Source organism: Schistosoma haematobium, chromosome ZW (assembly GCF_000699445.3).
Source record: "Schistosoma haematobium chromosome ZW, whole genome shotgun sequence".
NCBI classification, from domain to species: domain Eukaryota; kingdom Metazoa; phylum Platyhelminthes; class Trematoda; order Strigeidida; family Schistosomatidae; genus Schistosoma; species Schistosoma haematobium.
In genome coordinates this window covers 32,308,111-32,327,382 of record NC_067195.1, presented here as the reverse complement: position 1 = coordinate 32,327,382, position 19,272 = coordinate 32,308,111, and the positions used below count along the sequence as shown (strand labels likewise).

Below are 19,272 nucleotides of genomic sequence, written 5' to 3'. Positions count from 1 at the left end.
TTCCCGTTAGCTGTTACACAGTTACTGAAACTGAGTGATGCACTGATGGGACGTTGAACTGAATTATCTTGCTAGTTACCAGAACAACTATTTACGGCCGAATATAAATCAACATTTTTTGGAGAATGGACATCATTTACATTAGGGTTACATTCTTCTGGGTTCTAAACTTAAAGAGATTCAGGAGAGTTCGCTGGCGATGGCAGATTTGTAAAGTCAGAGATTTTCTCAGCATCGGACATAATTTTATGACCTTTAGGATTATGATGAGTTCGGAATCTTGACGCTAGTGGTCTACAACTACCTTATCCTGCCTTCCGATGACACGGTGTTGTCTTGACATCCTTGAAAATCTGTTTTTTACTGATGCTGTTAGAGAAAGCTAAAGACTCACTGGCGCCTACAGATGTGTTGAGCTTGAGTGTGATCGGTTTAGTGTATAACAGGGTAACTTCGTTTCAGTCTTGCGCACGCATATGGTGCATGTCTCATATTACTGGCTTTAAGCAGATTAAACTAAATATTTTTATGGCATATGCCCAGTTGCATTGCTTGTTTGCCTTACTCTTTCAAACATCTCTAAAGCAACACGTTCCAAGAAATTATTTGTTTCGTTTATCTGATCTGGAGTTCCTGAGAGGTTGGGGTTTGTAACATACGTAAGGGGATTAGGAATGTTCATATCAACTTGCAGCATTTTATGTCATTCATATGGTTGCAGTGGCCATTATTATCACTGTTTACCAATATAATCTTCAAAATGTTTGAAATGGTGAGAATTGGAATAAACTTATCCACTTCTGGATAAACAGAGTAGCCCGACTCGTTAAAACTGCCGGGAATCGTGTCGGTAATAGTATTAGATCGTGTCCTTTCCCTCCGTTTCGCTGGATACCTAAAGGTAGGGGCTTTCAAGTTTTTTCGAAGCATGGTTTGAAAGGGGTTAGTAGAGGATGAACTGAAGAAAGTGTTAAAATAGAAACATGGGTGCGAAATTCAGAATTCATGGCTCAAGGTCGTTCAAAATACAAAGTCTATGTTTGAAACAAGTGTGAGAGTGTCGTGACCGTTAATGAAGATGACAGGAAGATCTTAATAGAGATGTATTATGTAAGTATATGTATAGAGGTGAAATAGAATAAAAATGTGCACGTTGGTACAATTTTAAATTAGGGATCACGCGGAAAGATAGTTTTTTATAATAAAGCAATCTAGAACTGCCAATATTCAGTATCAAACGATTGAAATGGGTAGTGTATGTGGCACATATACAAACTTGAAGCTTGCATGAGTTGAAGTTGGGAAGTGCAGTGATATTTAATTTTAAAGAAGATTAATACCATCTAGAATTAATGTAATACTTTATTACCAAAATATCTGAAGCGGTTATTCAGGTGAAAATACCGACCAAGAACGAGGACTGACTCACCAAATTGAACAGGTGATATCGGAAATTAAATGAGTTTTAGCGCCCAAACACAATCTGAAGAACAGTACATAAAAAAGTGTATGAAGTCCGGAGTATAATGTCTCTTTATGTATGATCATATATTTTTCAACATCAGATAGAGGTCTGAATTGAAGAAATGAATCCAGTAAGTATGTGGGTTGCGGCATCCAAACACAATATAACACACAGTATGCAAAATGTGAGATACAATTCTTCGTCATAAATGATTATATAGGGTTTTAAAGTGATAAATTATGGTTCTGTCATATGGTAATAATGAACATGTAACTACGTACATATGACCATATATGATTTGAATATGTTAAACTGAGATCTTATCATGCAGTATAAAATATACGTTTTATATGTAGATGATTCTGAATGAAGTTGTCTTTCTTTATTTCAAGATAAAATAATCCGTCCAACTCTGAGAGAATCCTAAAAAACGATGCAAGCCTCGGTCCAAAAGTAACATCAAGTTCGTAGCACGTGGTATGTCACCTGCATTTATGAGATTTCCGCTTTAGTTACTCGTTGATGATCTATAAAGCCACATCCGAATTCCTCGCAACTGAAGAAACTTTGGTAAACAAAGAAGGAACGAATTGAACGAAGAAATTTCTTTTCAATTTGTTTTTCATCATGGCTCTACACTAATATATATACGTTTTACAATAATAATATAATACACATCGAGTAGATACGTTACGCAATAATTACATAATGACATTTAAATTAACATTGATTAATTGGGAGAAAGAGGATTATTAATATTCAAAGTGATCAAGAAGTTGCTACGTTGCGTAATGTAAGAAACAAAGAAGGAACGGAATTTTAACGGATGGTCAATAGGATGGTAGTTACGTTGTTGATTTCCTTCAAAAGAACTATTTTTCATACTTCTTCCACTTGTTTTTTTAACCTTTGTAATTTTGTTTCTGTTGCTTCTGAACTTAATAACTTCTCAACATTCATCTCTTGGTTCTTACGTAACTACCATCCTATTGACCATCCGTTAAAATTCCGTTCCTTCTTTGTTTCTTACATTACGCAACGTAGCAACTTCTTGATCACTTTGAATATTAATAATCCTCTTTCTCCCAATTAATCAATGTTAATTTAAATGTCATTATGTAATTATTGCGTAACGTATCTACTCGATGTGTATTATATTATTATTGTAAAACGTATATATATTAGTGTAGAGCCATGATGAAAAACAAATTGAAAAGAAATTTCTTCGTTCAATTCGTTCCTTCTTTATTTACCAAATGGCAAAATGGGAATTTTCACTATATTGAAGAAACTTTGACCGACCAATCACAAAGAAGAAAATAACGCGCAGGTCTACGAAGCCTCCGTGAAACTGGTTGTTACTTTAGTACCACGGAATACATAGCGATCAAAAACTATCGAGGTTGCCTATCAATAAAAATGTTTTAGAAATTATCTAGTGGTCGCAAATACACACACCAGAGAATCAAGGCAGGATGCAATCTTGAGGACTACTTCTTTCCAGTCAAGTAAAGCATCTCCGCCTTCATTTGATTCATTCAAAGTCGTTTAATCAAAAGCGAGATAATCTTCAACAGAGGATACTTTTTAACTGACGTCCCCTTACTTAATGTTTTAGTCGTTGTAGAGACATTATATCAAGCTTCCGCCACATTTTGACCTCTATAAAGTGTTATAGATAATTCTCAGTCTTACGGTGAGTCATTCGGGTTCCATCTTACTCACCGTCGGTTCCTTTGCTGAAGAGCGTCAAATAATGCGTAATCCTGGTCCGACGATTACTGTTGATTGCTTTTAACTCCCACTTTACAACGGACTTCCACCTTACAGCTAAAGTCAGTCGAACTTTAAGTCAAGAACAAAGAGGTTTGAAGGAATGCTTTGAAGATGTTCAGTGTGCGGAAAAATAAATGATCTAACTTGACTAACCTCCCTCATTTATACACAGCAACTGTGATCTGTTTGTGAATGGTTTGCCGTCCACCTCTAGCCATTGGTATGACTAGTATAATGTCAGCATTCGTGTAGAAAAATTTACATAGCGGTTTATTTCATGGATTTTTTTACCGGTTCAAATCCTTTTCACAGCCCTTTACCACATGAAACGGTGGATGACGATACCAACTAAGAAGTGATTCTCTTGACATTTACCCATATTTTGTTCATTTAAACGTTTTTAAGAAAACCTTTTGGCAAGTTAATATTAACCTACACCGCCTTCATTAGCAAATCCCCTTATAAATACCATGATCAACAACTTTGTTTATTGACCTGATCATCGAAGTGATGACGAAATCGGCGGATGACATGAAGTCATTGATGAATATAACTGTTTTTGTAGTTTTTGTCGAAACTGGTACTATGTTCGAAAATTCTTCTTTCGTTGAGCGACCATACAGCCTAGAGGAAAAGATCAGTTCGTCCGTTAACCTTATGCCAGTTCTTGTATTGAATGTGGCTGTAAATGTTTAATAAAGCGTTTGACCAAACTAACTTTGAAGTTTAAATTTCATATTGTCGAATCATGTTAGACTGTGAATTTTGCCAACTCACTAAATTTGTGTTTTCAGGCGAACGTTCTCAATAGTTCAATCAGCAAACCTTGTTTTTATATATTGAAATCTTGAAAGTACCTGCAAATGAATTAAGAATCGACGTCTGTAATCTGTTTTGCTCTCACGAGCAGCAAACTGCAAGAACACAAAATGTTCGTGTGTTGCTAGCCAGCTACTTGCCTACGGTCACTCAGTCGCTTAAAAATGAAGTTCAGCTTCAGCTAATAGTCACAGAGTTCCTGCAAATATACTAAATACTAACTGAGAACCCAGTACGTAACGTTTACGAAGAACGTCTGTTCTCGTGGATGTAGACTGGTCATGAAGATATGTTAAAGGTCTTGAACAGAACTGAAGGCATATTATGCTTAAAATAGTCAATATATCAACACCACTGCAGTTAATGTTTATTATATTTGTAAAGATATAATGAACCATCAATTTCGAACAAACAGTGATCTATTGGGAACCAATCACAAGAAATAAAAGTGAACTATTTCCGAAATCGTGATCATTAATGTTAGTTTTTTTTACTTTTATACCCAGGTTTCTAAGCAAATTGTCCGCGGCGTATATATCAAGGTGTCCTGTGAAATAATATAAATCATCAGTCAAAGCCTTCAGCCCGTAAAATGAGACAAAAAAAATACAGTAAGGTAATCCTCAGCAATCCGAGACGTAACATCTAATTTATAGTCATGGACTTCGTGTTCCGATTAGTTCTGTTGTGTCTCTACGTCCGGCTGATTGTCGCGTAATTTATTCGCCAATCGAAATTCGACTTATTCATTCTTGTACTGTACTAAACAAATGACGTACGACCGGTCTGATCAGCTTAGCGTCCTTATTGGTTCTTTGTTCGCCTAGCCCGTCCAGTTTTGTCCAGAACTCCAACAACCGCTTCCAATATGCGAACCGTTTATTTCAAATATACTTGGTTTATATACCAGCCAAACAGGCCGCATCGCACCATGAAGCAGGAAATAACGTTTATACAAGATCAGGCCAAAATGTGGCTGGGAACGTGGAGGACAGTAATTAATAAACTGAGTATAATTTAAGAACAGTAAATCATATAATAATAAGTTATAAGTTAAAATGAAGCTTATAATAAGAGAAATATAAATATATACAACCGAGATACTGAACAGTTATACAATACGAATACATATAAAATTAGCCCATCAATAATTCCAAGAAGTTACCCGTAATTTAATCGTTGCCCTGATGTAACAAGTTCCACATTACAAGGATACCGAAAAACTTGAAATCTCTCTTTTTGGAGACGCGACTGACCATATTCTAAGGTGGAATTCTGAGAAAATACTGCTAATCACAAAGGGTTTGTGCTACCAAAATTACGAAACGCAGGGTGACTTGGTAATAAATTGTTATAAGCATCAGTTAGAGACACCAGCCCATCTTTTCACACAGCCGGAAGTAGGAAAAGAAGAAGCCAATTTTTGGCGAGTAGTCTTTTATAAATAGTTCTCAGTAGAATACGCCGATTCGGTTCAAAGTTATTGTAAACCGAAGTCAAATAATCAAGTTGACTGTTATTTTGAGAAATGAAGTCTTATTTTTTCGAGACACTGAAGTATCCTAACTGACACAACTGCGATGATATCCCATAACTAGTGAAAGAATTTCCTTAATAAAAACATGTTGTAAAAATACGTTGTTAGCCTGATATGTAAGGCTTAAGGTGAGATTCCATTTTCTTATTTGATTGTATGCTACTGAGACCAGAATAGAATTAGAAAACTCGGCGCCATGTCCAGAGGGTAGACCCTGGTAGTTGGAATTACTTCCATACAATCGTTTTTGTAAGTTATGTTTACATGGTACATATACACCCTCTTTACTCACTTTTGTCACGCATTAGGTTTCACCAGGTATCACAATTTGACAAGTAAGCGACTTTATTTAGATTTTAATGTAATTTTCTGGTGCCAAAGCTCGTCTCTTATTGCTTTTTTCGTAACCGTTCCTTGCTTGTTTGAACTGCGTGTTACCGTCACTTGCTCGTTTGTATTACACCCAGTAGCGTCTTTTGCGTCTACGCATTTGATAAGGGTGATTCTTTACGACTGTACATTACTTATAACATTTTGGGGACATTTGTGGGACAACGTGTTTTGTAGCATATGAGATCATGTGCAAAAGGTAGTCCCAGTTGGCGTTCACATCAAGGTGTGAGAAAACTTCCCGCTGTAAAGTTAACTACAAAGTTGAAACAACTGACCGTTCAAACGCTTTGATGACTGTTAAGTTTGTCCTACATTGTTCCTACTTGTTCCCTTTCTACTCTTATACTACATTCAGTAAGCAGTTGTATTCCCGACAATTTTCACACTTATGTCGTAACGCAAGTTGTACTGTAATATTCTGAAATGTTCACACATACTTATAGCGTTTATTGTACTTATCATTGTATTTATAATTATAATTACTGTATCTTAATCGCTGTAGCCGTTATCCACAGTTTTGTGCATCTGTTTAAACGCAACAGTTTCCATATTGTTTGCTCTTGGTTCGGGTTTCTGTTGTTCGTAAACTGTTATCAAATTTAGACACAGCTATCAAATGTCTTTTGAACTATCGTATGTTATAATTATTCTTTGTTACTCTCATAGGAAGCCTTTGTTATTTTCATTCTTGAAGGACGCGTTTAAACGCCTAAACACCTCACAAGTTGAGGTTTGTAACTAAATTTTGTGTATTATTTAATAAGGAACCGCTTTTGTAGACAAATCGTTGTTTTGGAACTTCGATTTTGCGCGTATCTCAATCAGGTCACTTGGACGCTTCGATAGCCTTAACACTGACAAAGACTAAAGGTTATTATGGCATGCTCACTCCCAAGGGGCCAGCATTGAGGGGTTTTCAATTATGAATTATTCCTCTGTAAATATGCAGTCTAGGCATGACGGCGTCTGACAGTTTATCCAGCGAGATACCAACTTCGCATTCTCGAATAATCGTAGATCTTCAAAGAGTTTGAAGAACCGAGCTTCAGTAGTGTTTTCACCTCTAATGTACGTGTACTCAGGGAAGTTGACGTCAGGAAGAATGAGGTTTCCTAGAATCAGATTATGAGTGTATCCGAGATGAGTGAAACGGGTTATTCTCCTCAAAACTTAATTGTAGTACTCTGTGTTATCAGTGAGCTTACATTAGGTGATTTCAAGTACATACCCCGAGGTCTTAAACAACCATACTTAACACCACCACTGGATACCAACATCTACTAAGCGTAAATTTAGATTCATTTTCCGTCACAGCAGAAATTACACTGACATTCTGGAGACCATCAGTTAGGCGATCCTCTCAAGTTCTAGTTATACATGATAAACTGTGGGACTTTATAGATGTCTCCAGATCAGAAAAACTTAAGGACTAACCGTTATGGTGGTTCACAGAGCAGCTGAGCTAGAAATTGCCAGTCAGGATGAAACCCACAAACACGATTTGAAGCAGTGGCGTCGGCTACCATGTAGAAGAAGCCTTCAAACCATTGCCATAATAAGCGTGTTTTACATTCGTCATCTGTCAAAACTTACAGCCATTATATGCGCGTCTGACTTCCGTAAACTTCAAAAACAGAGAGAACCTGACAGAGGATCTTCAAGACCGATACAGCTCGAAGGATAACTTTTCCAATCACATCAGATATTATGAAAGTCGGATTGGATAGGAAAGATGACAGAATAACTGAATAAAACAAAAGTTGGCAAATCATAGTGAGATAATGTCCTCAGTCCTTAAGAATATGTCAAGTTTTCCCCTGAAGGACTCCTGGGAAGTAGCTTAAACTAGCCCAACCGGCAGTGAATTCCAACATTTGACTACTCTTAAGGAGTAGAAAGTGTGTCTGAAGTTCGTTCTGCTGTGTTGTGTCTCTAGTTTCTGGGTGTTACCCTTTAAGTTTGTGTTGGAACTGGCCTAGCTCTCGGAGATTGTTGATAAAATATATATAGTTTACTCTATTAAAAGCTTTGGAGAAGCCTAGGTATATGACGTCCAACTTCCCCTTGCAATCATGGATGCTTTTCTGTACACGGTGGTCAGCAGATTGGTTATACAAAAGTGACCTTTTCTGAAACTGTACTGTTGGGGTGAAAAGAGGTTTATGGATATTAAGTGGTCACGTAGACCGTCGCATATCAGAGAACATCACGCTAAGCGGTGTTGCTAAGATTGAAGCTGCTCATTTCTATATAGCAGAATCACCCACATCACCAGCTAGAATAGAGAAAATGAATTTTCTCTGTATCTTGGTGGCACAGAATGATCACGAATCTTTCTTAACTGAAATAGTCCTGATGCGTTGGTAAACTTTTCTGTGTTTATATTTCACTAGTGAATGCATTCCAAATGATTCAAATGGTTGTGGATAAAATATGAGAGTCTTTCATTTACAGAGCTTTCGTATCTAGTAGCATTCAATCAGGACCTAGTCACATTGAATAAGAGAAAGACAGATGTTGGGAAATTAAAATGAGATAATGTACAAATCCCTTGTGAATGTAGTAAATTTCCTCCTTAAACACTTCTGAAACCTGACTTCATCTCTTCCCCAGTGGCGAATTCCAAGACTTAACAGATCATAACGAATAGAAGACGAGAATTTATTACAGTTTGCTGTGTTTTACTTCTCGTTTCTGAGTGCTTTCCCATAAGACCATGTTGCAAATGAACGTACAAACGTATTTCAGATGTCCATGAGAGCTTAAGACACTGTAAGTCGTCAAAAGGTCGCCCCTGAGTTTGATTTATTGTAATGGATGAAGATCTAGAGATTGAAGGAGTTCTCCAATGCTTAACATCCTCAGCAAAAGCTAGTACGTTGCGAGGAAATTAATTCAAACGGATTAATGGAGGTAAGGTCCTAATAATGAACCCTCTGAGAACACATCGATAAATTTTATTGCCTGTGAAAGTGTGAAGCTTAGTCTTACGTTATAAAGACAATTACAAAGAAAAGATTCAAATCAGTCTTTCGATCCCGACTTGACGCCTATTGACTCAAGCCAAATTACAAGACTCATTGGATTGATTTTGTCAAGAGCCGCGATATATGACATCCACTTTACCAATGCGATTGAGGATCGTGGCTCATTTTCCATCACAGTCTGACGATTCATGACCCATGAGTACCCATCCCTGAAACGATACTGTCGTTGATAAAAGAAATTTTAGCTTTGTACACGGTCACTTAGGCCGCAGTAAATCAGAGGTTCCCTAACCTTTGAGTGTGCTTAAACAGGAGCCTCTGCCCAGCAGATTGAAAGAACATTGCGTCGACATCCCATGAAGGTTGGTATGATGTCTGTCCGCCACCATTTGTTTGGGACCACGCTCCGCTAAGCAGTGGGAACAATACATTAGGACTTGGCGCTTAATCTGAAGCCCACTTCCTTAATGTGGTAGACTAAACCGTATCCTAAATAAGGTCTTTGGATTAGAGAAAACCTGTCAGTCAGCTTACCAGTGCCTATCTTCCAGGGGTCACGCGAGTGGGCTACTCAACTCCGTGTCTGCAGTGTATGATATTCCGAAGCCCTGTCCGACTACCAGGTGCATTCTCATCTGCCACTCGAGCAATCGTAAGTTTAAAAATTAGATGAGAAACCACTCGAGGACAAACTGAGTAGAAACACGACCAACCAAGCCCGAAGCGTTACGTCACTGCTCTCGTCAGATAAGCAGATACAAAAAACTGCACGGTTATATGAGCATAATATTCCACTTTCTCATAAGTGTCCGGTTTCAGTAAACATATTGGCAATCCGAGGGGGAACGGATGAGTTATGGGCACTTCGTGAGCAGATATTTATCAAAGCAGTATCCCACAAGGGATAATATTATAAGCAATCCAAAAGTTAGATTCATCAATTAACTCTGTCAAATCCCACCTCGGGTTTGTGTGATTGTCTCTTCAAAACCACTGACGAGGGATTAAAACTGAATATCGGTGGGCGAAACCAACATTCCTATTCCCTAAAGTCAGCCGGAAACTAGGTTAATCTCTATGTTAAAGGTTCCCCTGATATATCAGTTAAAGCGTTATCGCTATATATATATCTGTAGTTGTTGGTAGAATAAGTCTGCTGTACTACGACAATACCCGTGTGTTCCAGGACACTATTTATCAACATAATATTCGCTTACTTGTAACGTTAACCTATTCCTTATGGTAAAAAGTATGATACACTCAGATATATTGTGTCTAACAGGACCGGTCTGCATAGAAAATTTGTTTCGGATTAGTGGTTTTACTATGTAATGGTCATAAACCTAGTTAGCCGCAGCATTAGCTCACTTCAAATGCTTCTAAGTACCTTTATTACTCTTCATCAAATACAGCCGAATGGTTTGATAGAATATTTGTCTGGTCAATGAGATATAGAGGATTTAGGTATGAAATTGGTTAGCTTATCGCGAACAAAGTATTAAATTTATGTGGAATACCCTGGGATTCTGAGGTTCACCTGAGCTTCAAAAGGAATTCACAACAGTGGAGGAACAGGAGGCAGACAATTGGTTAAAACTTGGCCTGTTGAAATATCACGTCATTAACATTCTGGTTCATTTGACACAAAGATTATACGTCCTCAATGGATTGTTTCATCAGAGCGAGATTTGGGCCTAGCAACCACAGAGAGATTAGACACCAGCTCAAACTGCATTTAACATATAGTCAAGAAAGATGCAACTATTCACTTTATGCGAAAACAACTTGGATAAATCACTCCGGAACTTCCCTCGACATTGTCAAGAACAAACTCACAGCCTCACCTTGATGTCTAAAATGCTGTTGTGCCCAGTCTCTTCAAGATAGACGCAACTCTCGCAGATCAAGAATAGAGAAGAATAACTAAATGGGTGGTGTTGCTAAAAAATGAATCTTGAGAAGATAGACTACGACATGCGATTATTCCCTCTGAGCAAGAATAAGAAGTGATCTGACAATGTCAGGTGAAATATTGGGTACGTCAAGTCACCTCAACATGAGCATACAATTAAAATATACCTACCATGCTCTTCGAGGCAACTCTCAGATGATTGCAAATCAGAGAGAGCAAAACTCAGGTACTTCCCCACACCTTAGTGTCAGTTGACGTCGGTCACCAACAAACGGTACAGGACACCAAGTTCCCGCTAATGAGACACGTTGTACAGGCAGAAAACACATTGACTAGTCTAAAAACCAGAAGATAAACTGCTGTAGAGGGGCACCAGGTGATGTGACAAACTGTCGAAATTCTCTTCAACAACGTAAGAAGACTAGTAGGTTGATTAGTAATGATCAATAGCATGTGCTTGCAGTTGGACTTGAAGATCATAGTTCTAAATGACACATGGGTCTACCCTGACATCATGGATGACGAAGCGAGCATTCGAGGAATGACACTTTTCCTATGTGATAGAGCCCAGAAAACGGGATGCTCAGTGGCGAAATACACTGACACCCAGTTCAATGCCCTCACAAAACATGTTACTAAATTATCCGAAATGACAGAATCATACTGCTTTTGCTTCTGCGTGAACGGCACAAAATATTTGGTTGTAAGACTACACTGGCACTTCACAGGTTCTGACGACCGAAAAGATGGGGTATTACAGATGACAACAAAACTATCAGCTTGAGACTTCAACACGCAGTCCCTAAATCTCAGCTAACAGGATAAAACCCTTAAGGGTGGTTACATAGGCGGCATGACACAGCCATTAGAATTTCAACACTAACTGAACTCATTAGTGGTGCCATGAGTGCTATAAAGTCAACAAACTCTCGAAATTAGATTATTATTTGTAAAAACTGATCAGCTCATAGTTTAAGATATCCATGTTTACACAATAATGGTAGGTAGTGACCGCGATACAGTTATCTTTAACGTGAAGCACCTTACTGATGTCAAACCCCTCTAAGTAAGCAAGACGGTTTCACTGTAAGACCGTTCTCCAACCGACGAACCTGGCAAAGAGGAACCCTATAAAGAGTGAGTACTAGCCATTATAGCTCGGCTGAGTCCCCAGGAAGGACAAGTTCGACCACAGCTTCAATGTAGCAGCAGTGGTCAGAACCCACAAATAACAACGAAACTGTCTGCAATTAGTGCAGTTGAGAGGGTAGACTACCACCCAGTGAACTTTACCGAGATGATAAAAGAAGAAAGCAGACAAACCGGTCTCTTTATTTGAGCTCACGTTGAAGATATTGGATATAAAATTTACGGCAAAACCTGAGGGTGAGTTACCAGGCATGTCATCCGTACCAAATAGGTCGCAGTGTTTGTCCTATTGTTGCTCATCGAAAGACTCCCTGCCTCATAGCAAACTGCACGGAGACAAATCCTACGATCATCGAAATCCCCATGTTCTTTCACGTTCACGTGACACTTCACTTGTTTAGTTAAACTTTATCATAGCAACCAGGAGTGTTAATTTAAGCAGCAACACTGTAACGAGTTTCAAACCTGCGAAAGGATAAACATTGTTTATCCTATTCTTCAATTTGCATATTAGTTGTGAATCTTATAGTGCTTCTAGCTAAAAATTGTAAGTAGATGATATGTTTTTACTTAGTCGTCTTATTGTAGCTTCCTCTAGTTTATTGTGCTCGTTAAGTGAAGTAACACCTAAATCTCGTGTTTAAACATTACAACCAAACGTAGTAACAACTATTCGTTGCGATTACACCGTGCGAACTTTAAAATTTGTTCAAATGAGCTTCGAAATAATTAACACTGTAGACAAACTGACGCTTTCAGATCAAATAGAACAAGAGAAAATAAGCTTGTAACATTTGTTTTTGAATAGTCACGTTTCAGAAATCTTCTCAGGCAGACAAACTGCAAACTAGAAGAATCCATCGACATTTTAGAGGATCAGCTGGCTTCAATTGAAGATGAAGGTAATTAAGAAGATTAATCCAAATCCGTTTAGATAATGAATGGAAGACGAGATATTTAATTCAGAAAGAGATGAATGACTACTACAAAAGGGCATTCTTCTTCTGCGATCAGCAAATACCGAAGGCGAAAGCACTTCAACGAACAAGTATACTTATTTTTTATGTCTATGCCACTTGAATTTTAAAGTAAACCGTGCTGTTAGAAGGGGCTCAAAATTATCTAGCTACATGGATCTTGACGAAGATTCGGTTCAAGAACTTGAGGATTATCGTACGTACATAATCAAATTATGTCGCGAGCTGGAATCGAGGATCGATCAGGAGGGAAAGGTGAGTATTATCGTGCAAAAGTACCAAATTGAAATGTCTCTGAATACTTCACTAGCGATTCCTTTTTATTCAGTTCAAAGGCATATTTATTCCCTCAATGATGATAAAAAGCATAAAGCACTCGCACTTTGTGACTGCTTCTCATCAGTTTCCTTATCAAGGGATTTTGATGAGTTTGACTTGAGATATCTGAGCGAAGAATAGTCCTTATTTTAAGTGTAATTTGGAAAGAAGTGACCGTAAGGTTGCTACGAGGGATGCTATAAAAACTGAGTTGAGGTAAACTAATGTTATTTCCATTGGTCAGGATGATGTTGTTTCCATAAATTTCAAAGAGACAGCAGTTGATGAAATCCAACGAATTGAGTGCTGGTTTTAGAGTAAACTGGAAAATCAAAACAGTAATTTACGACCGTAATTTTACCCATACAAACTGATTCTCAACCAGTGATCAGGGTCACTCAAAGTATATTTCAGGTAGGGAAACTGAAGAGTTGCTTCTTCACTAACTTTCAAATAGTTTTGGGTTTAGAAGAATCTGTAACAAAATTCACTTTGAAGGACATTTGCTTGCGTTGGTCTACAAGACGGTCCCAAACGTTGGGAAGAAAGATTATATAAACTCACGGATAGTTATGCAAACCTACTTAGGGCTTTGTTCCATTGTAACCAACGTGTAGCTAAAAATGCTGTTTCGACTAGGAGGGACGAATTTTTCCAACAGTTTAGAAAATAATGATTTCACTTGGTTGTAAAGAGCTTGAATAGTTTCTTTAACTCAAAATTTAATAACCACTGCAATGATTTCGCATTCGTTGTCTTTAAATCAATGGCCGGTAACAAATAGGTTAAATACCAATGTTTCTAAATGTAAATTTAAGTGGTTGAATCAACTAACATGTACAATGGTAATAAACAGAAACAAAGTACGGTAGAATAGAACAGACTGAAGTAAAAATAGTACTGGACTAATTTGAGAATAAGTCTCAATAATTGTATTGGGTTTATATCAGTTTCGGGATTAGGATCACTAGGAATTGTAATAACGTGGAAATAACCCTAGTAATAAAATACATAGCAGTTGGATTATAATAAAATGAGTTCATGATTGTACTAGACAGGTTTAATCTGCACTATACTGAAATGAGTTCAAACTATTCAGAAAGTCAATTAGTCAACGCATCTCAAACATAAATAGATCAACAGAACAATGGAACTAGATGAACAAACATAGATTTATCAGAATTAATCACCCAAGGCAATCAATACAATAGATTTAGCTTCCACTTGCTTGATCTGAGTATCCTGTTATGTGAACCATACATGTCTGTATTAATCACCAGAAGCGTGTTCCTAATAAATAAATAGTTCTGAAACATGAATCTGTTGACTAAGAAGAAAAGCAGCACTTAATCATGGTAAGAAATTTAAGTAGTGTATCATTTTTGTCAAACTACACTATCGTTTCTCTACCATAAGGCTTCCATCCATACGGTATGTCGTATATGGTATCTTTTTCTAGCGGTTGTCATATAAATGTCCTGTGATTTCTAACTGGCACAATTGTCCAACAACACTGTTTTAGCTGTATGCACCCAAATTCATCCAGGAAGTATGAAATTTAACCGTCACAGAAGAAAGCAGGCAACCAAAAGTAACCTGATGATTATTGCTCATACTTAAATTTCTTGTAAAAGAAATTTTATTGAGAGATGGACATCTCAGATATTTCATAGGTGAGATAAGATCGCTGAACGAAGGTTTTTGTATACGTTTCAACCACATCAAGTTGAATAGCAGATTCCACAGACATATGGAAAAATGTGTTTACTGTCCATGAACTCTGAAATCAGCAGATGCTGTATTTTTAAGAAGTTATGTGTCTCGTTGCATATTTTTTCACCTTCGAGTGAGAAAGTATAGAAACGAATCCTCGCCGTAAAACAACTACTAGATGACGCCTACTGAGTTTCATTACAGACAGCCATTAACACCATGATATACCTTCTATTTATTTTATAAAATAGAGTGATTTATGTTCGACTTATATTAATCAGTGAATAACAGCAACCCGCAATGCTACAAACTTCTGTTACCACTTGAGAGTAATTTGAGTGACCCTGAAATGACCAATTAGAGTCTAGTTTTCTGAAGTTTACTTATACTGAGTCACTGGACTGAAGGTTGTAAAGTACTCTTGATAAATAATAGCAAAACGAAGACCAAAGGGTACCATGTTTGTTGATTGTGCACCAAATGTTCTACACAGAAACAATCCTGCCAATGTTAACATGGTATGGGTGACTAAAAAAATAGAGTCAATACACAACTTATATGTAAGCACCTTTATCACAATAAGGAAATGATGTAAAATTGACAACAAAGGAAGTGGTAGATAATTGAGGGGTAGAATCTATAACCTAGAAGACAATGTGATTTCACAGAATCGTACTAAAACTCAGTGACTGGCTGTTGTTATGTGCTTGACATACTTCTTTAGAATCAAGAAACGAAAAACGACCATGTAAAGTTTTATCAAGTTTTTCGAATCTCAGATAAAATATAACCACGTCATTACTCACTCAAGGAATGAAATGAGTACACTCACAAACCTACCGATTACTTCAAATATTTTCCTATCAAATATTAAACTGGTGATAGTGAACTACAGGGTCAAGATTTAACAAATATTTTGAATAACAACGGTGTACTAACCAGCGAAGAACAAACTCAATATTGTTGTGAGAAAACGAACACTACTATTTTCTGACTGTAGAAAATATGTAGTCATAAAAATAAATAGGATCAAAATATACCAATTTTCAAGTATTAGAGCCAATGAAAACAAATAAGAAACCCCTAACTCGACAAACCGCTTAAATTCATAGCCAGGAAACTTATGATGGTATAATTTCCAAAGGTAACTTGAATTTACTTAATTTCTACTACGAATTCCGTAATACGGATGAATAACAACAATAGAGTTTGATTTGCTAACGTATTTTAGGCTTATTACTGGGCTACAGAAATTCGAAAACGCGCACTCATTGAATTAAACTATACATATATACCAGCACCAGTAAGTAAGTATCCTGTGGAGAAGAAAGAAGATGAAAGTGATAAACTAGTGAGGAAGACACAGTAGGTTTAGTTTTTGCTAAGATTAAGGTGACGTGATATACATTTCACGGTATTTTTTCTGTTTCTATAAAAATATGATATTCTTGGAATTTATTATTCAATGAACTCATACTTGTGAATAAAATATTACTAGAAGCTTATCTGGAATAAAACATTTCTTGTCAACAATAACCTGAATGTGCTTTAACATAAGTAGATCACTTGAGAGAATTATATGTGCGTTTTCCTAAAAAGTATTACGCTCGTGTTGAAATGTTGACTTTTAATGAAAATTCGAGGTTTCATGGAATTCGGAAACCAAAATTCAAAAAAAACCAATAACCTAGTTTTCTCAAAATATCAGCAACGTAATTTGGAACATCACTGACAAATAAGCGTCAACATTTTTTCCATACAATGTCATTCAAAGCTTAAACGTTGTACGGGGGAACTTTGGCTATAACATAGAATTAGTTGGTGAATTCGGTTTTTAAATACATCAGAACCAATGAAGACAGCAGAGGACTATTTTTATACTAACCTTTCCAATGTTGCTATTGTCAGTGACAACTACACTCAATTGTATTATATCATTGAAGATCAATAAATTACAAACCCCACAAAAGCATGGCATGATTGAACTAGAGCCTCAGATTGTTGCGTAATAAGGTTATGTTGATCCTACCGGATATTTCACGTCCACATAGAGCACGCATGATGATTAATACAAAGTCTATGTTTACTAATGCTGAACAAACATATTAAATCATCAGTTCAGCAACACTAACTTAGATTTTGTGGGTAGGAAACGCATGTTGAGTGTAAACGACTGTAAAACACTCGACCCAAGCTCCATAGTGAAAAATTTAGGGATCGGTGCTTAGAGACATTGGAAGAGATAACTGAAAATTCCTTAAGACTAGTCAGATTTACTCATTTCTTTACTTCTCATAGATTGTGAAGCGCTTAACCCATAGTAACCGATTTCCTACGTTAACTCGTGTCGTTTTCGCCAACTGATTTCTTTTATTTTGCTGAATATCTGTACACTGTTAGAAAGTGCAATGATTTCAATCAATAAACGATTGTGCAAAGATTTACGAGATTTCCTATACTTATCTTCTGTTGTGTAGCTGTACGTATCAACCCGAAGAGTCGGTCTATTTCTGAGAAAATAGCTCACCGAAACTTGGTGTTCCAGGTCTAAAACCATAACGTAGTAAACGCAAGACTAGTATCGACATTAATAAAGGAGATTATGAAATACTATGTCGATTAAAATAAGACTGCTAAGTGGGGATATACTTAGCTGTGTCAACAGTCTATGCAAGTAACAAGTGTATGCTAAAAACATAAAAAAAATGCATTTTCACTTACTTTATTCCTGCGATAAGTACGGAAAAATACTACGATTTCGCTTTATAATCGAAGTCTTTGAATGCCCACGAGAGTAAAAAGTGAAGCCAATGTATGTATTGAGAGCTCTAATGACTTTTACAGTTACACTTATTTACAAAAGTATATATGAAAACAGCATTAACCAACGGATATGGCAGTACCAATAACATATGCTCTCATTACACAACCGTAACTTTTATGACATCGTTCGAGTGAGATACACCTGATGAGCTGGTGGACACCAGATAATTTGGAATGCTCATTAAGAATTTTAAATAAGTATACGATGCGGTTAACTCTCACCGACTAGGTAGGAGTATATGTGTAGCTGTTAACTACCATATAGAATAAAATTGCAACCACAGGCAAAACAGTGAAACGGTATGATAGACTATACACTACTCAACTTTTAGTCTGAATTTTCCAAGGAAAAAAACAGCAAAGTTGTCCCAATTATTATGGATATATTCAGGAGTTGCTTTAATTACGTTTACCAGTATATCATATCCAGCTTTCAGTTACACAACAACTCAGTTCGGTTAAATGGAACTATATCTGAGAGGCAAACATTATATATTGGAAAGCTGGAACTGTGCTTACAATTATAATACTGCCATTTAGTCATTCATTCAAAGACTATGTAAAGTACTAGAATGTGCAAAACAGTGTGTGGGAGTCAAGTATCTTAACTACCTAGACATATATATGCATGATTACAAGTTACTTTGCTATATTTACAGAACACACGGCACACAGTTAATAATATATTATGTGATTTTGTAATGTTTTAAAACACATCTAATTAACCGTTGACAATTAATTTCTCTTTACGCAGAAATCGAACATTTAATTCTAAATATGGTCTAGGAAGTAAAACAAGTGGAGTGAAGAAACTGCCTCCAATGCATTTCTGACCGACATCGCTGAAAACATATATAAAACTGTGTATGTTCGATTAAGTAGAAGAAATTAAATAAATCTTTAGCTTTTTATTAAACCAAACATGATGTCTAAAACGAAAAATGAGTTGTCATTTACGTGTAATGAATGCCGAAAGTTGGCTGATAGTAATTACTGACTTTTACGATACACAACATACGCTGCAGATTTTGTCCGTTTTCAAGAATTATACAAATACAGAATCGAAGCACACAAATTCAACTTGGTAAAACAATTGTTTCTGCTGCAATTTTTAATAAATCTTTTGCTTTTAATCGCCAGTTCTTAGGATCTTTACTGATTTGGCACCATACTTCACCATGATGAGGTTCTGCAGTAACACAACGTCGGTATACTTCTTTCTGTTGATCCTAAACAAAATGAAATTAAGATAAAATCCCGAAGTTATTGATACTTTATCAACTATAGAACATTAATTATGTACATAATCATATCATATACTATAAGCTGTGCTTTGCGTCCTGGCTGAACTTATGGTGTTGATTAACAGAAAAAATTAATGCCTCGGTGTATAATTAGCCTTT

At 36.7% G+C, this 19,272-nt stretch overlaps 2 protein-coding genes across 2 annotated transcripts in view; one reads left to right on the top strand and one right to left on the bottom strand.

Moving 5' to 3' along the window:
* The first annotated feature begins 12,162 nt into the window (after positions 1 to 12,162).
* MS3_00003311 (uncharacterized protein) lies at positions 12,163 to 18,874 on the top strand. Its single transcript, XM_051211068.1, has 8 exons — positions 12,163 to 12,585; positions 12,627 to 12,825; positions 12,858 to 12,940; positions 12,973 to 13,086; positions 13,128 to 13,270; positions 16,278 to 16,411; positions 18,624 to 18,733; positions 18,774 to 18,874. The coding sequence occupies exons 2-7, from the start codon at positions 12,752 to 12,754 to the stop codon at positions 18,700 to 18,702; spliced, it is 627 nt and encodes a 208-aa protein (XP_051071101.1). The 5' UTR covers positions 12,163 to 12,585; positions 12,627 to 12,751; the 3' UTR covers positions 18,703 to 18,733; positions 18,774 to 18,874.
* The window catches only part of PRPF6 (Pre-mRNA-processing factor 6), a 28,235-nt gene continuing 27,730 nt past the window's right edge, over positions 18,768 to 19,272 (bottom strand). Inside the window, exon 14 of the mRNA XM_012940834.3 lies at positions 18,768 to 19,098. Coding sequence (XP_012796288.1) covers positions 18,946 to 19,098 — 153 coding nt within the window. The 3' untranslated portion in view covers positions 18,768 to 18,945. The remainder of the gene's footprint in view (positions 19,099 to 19,272) is intronic.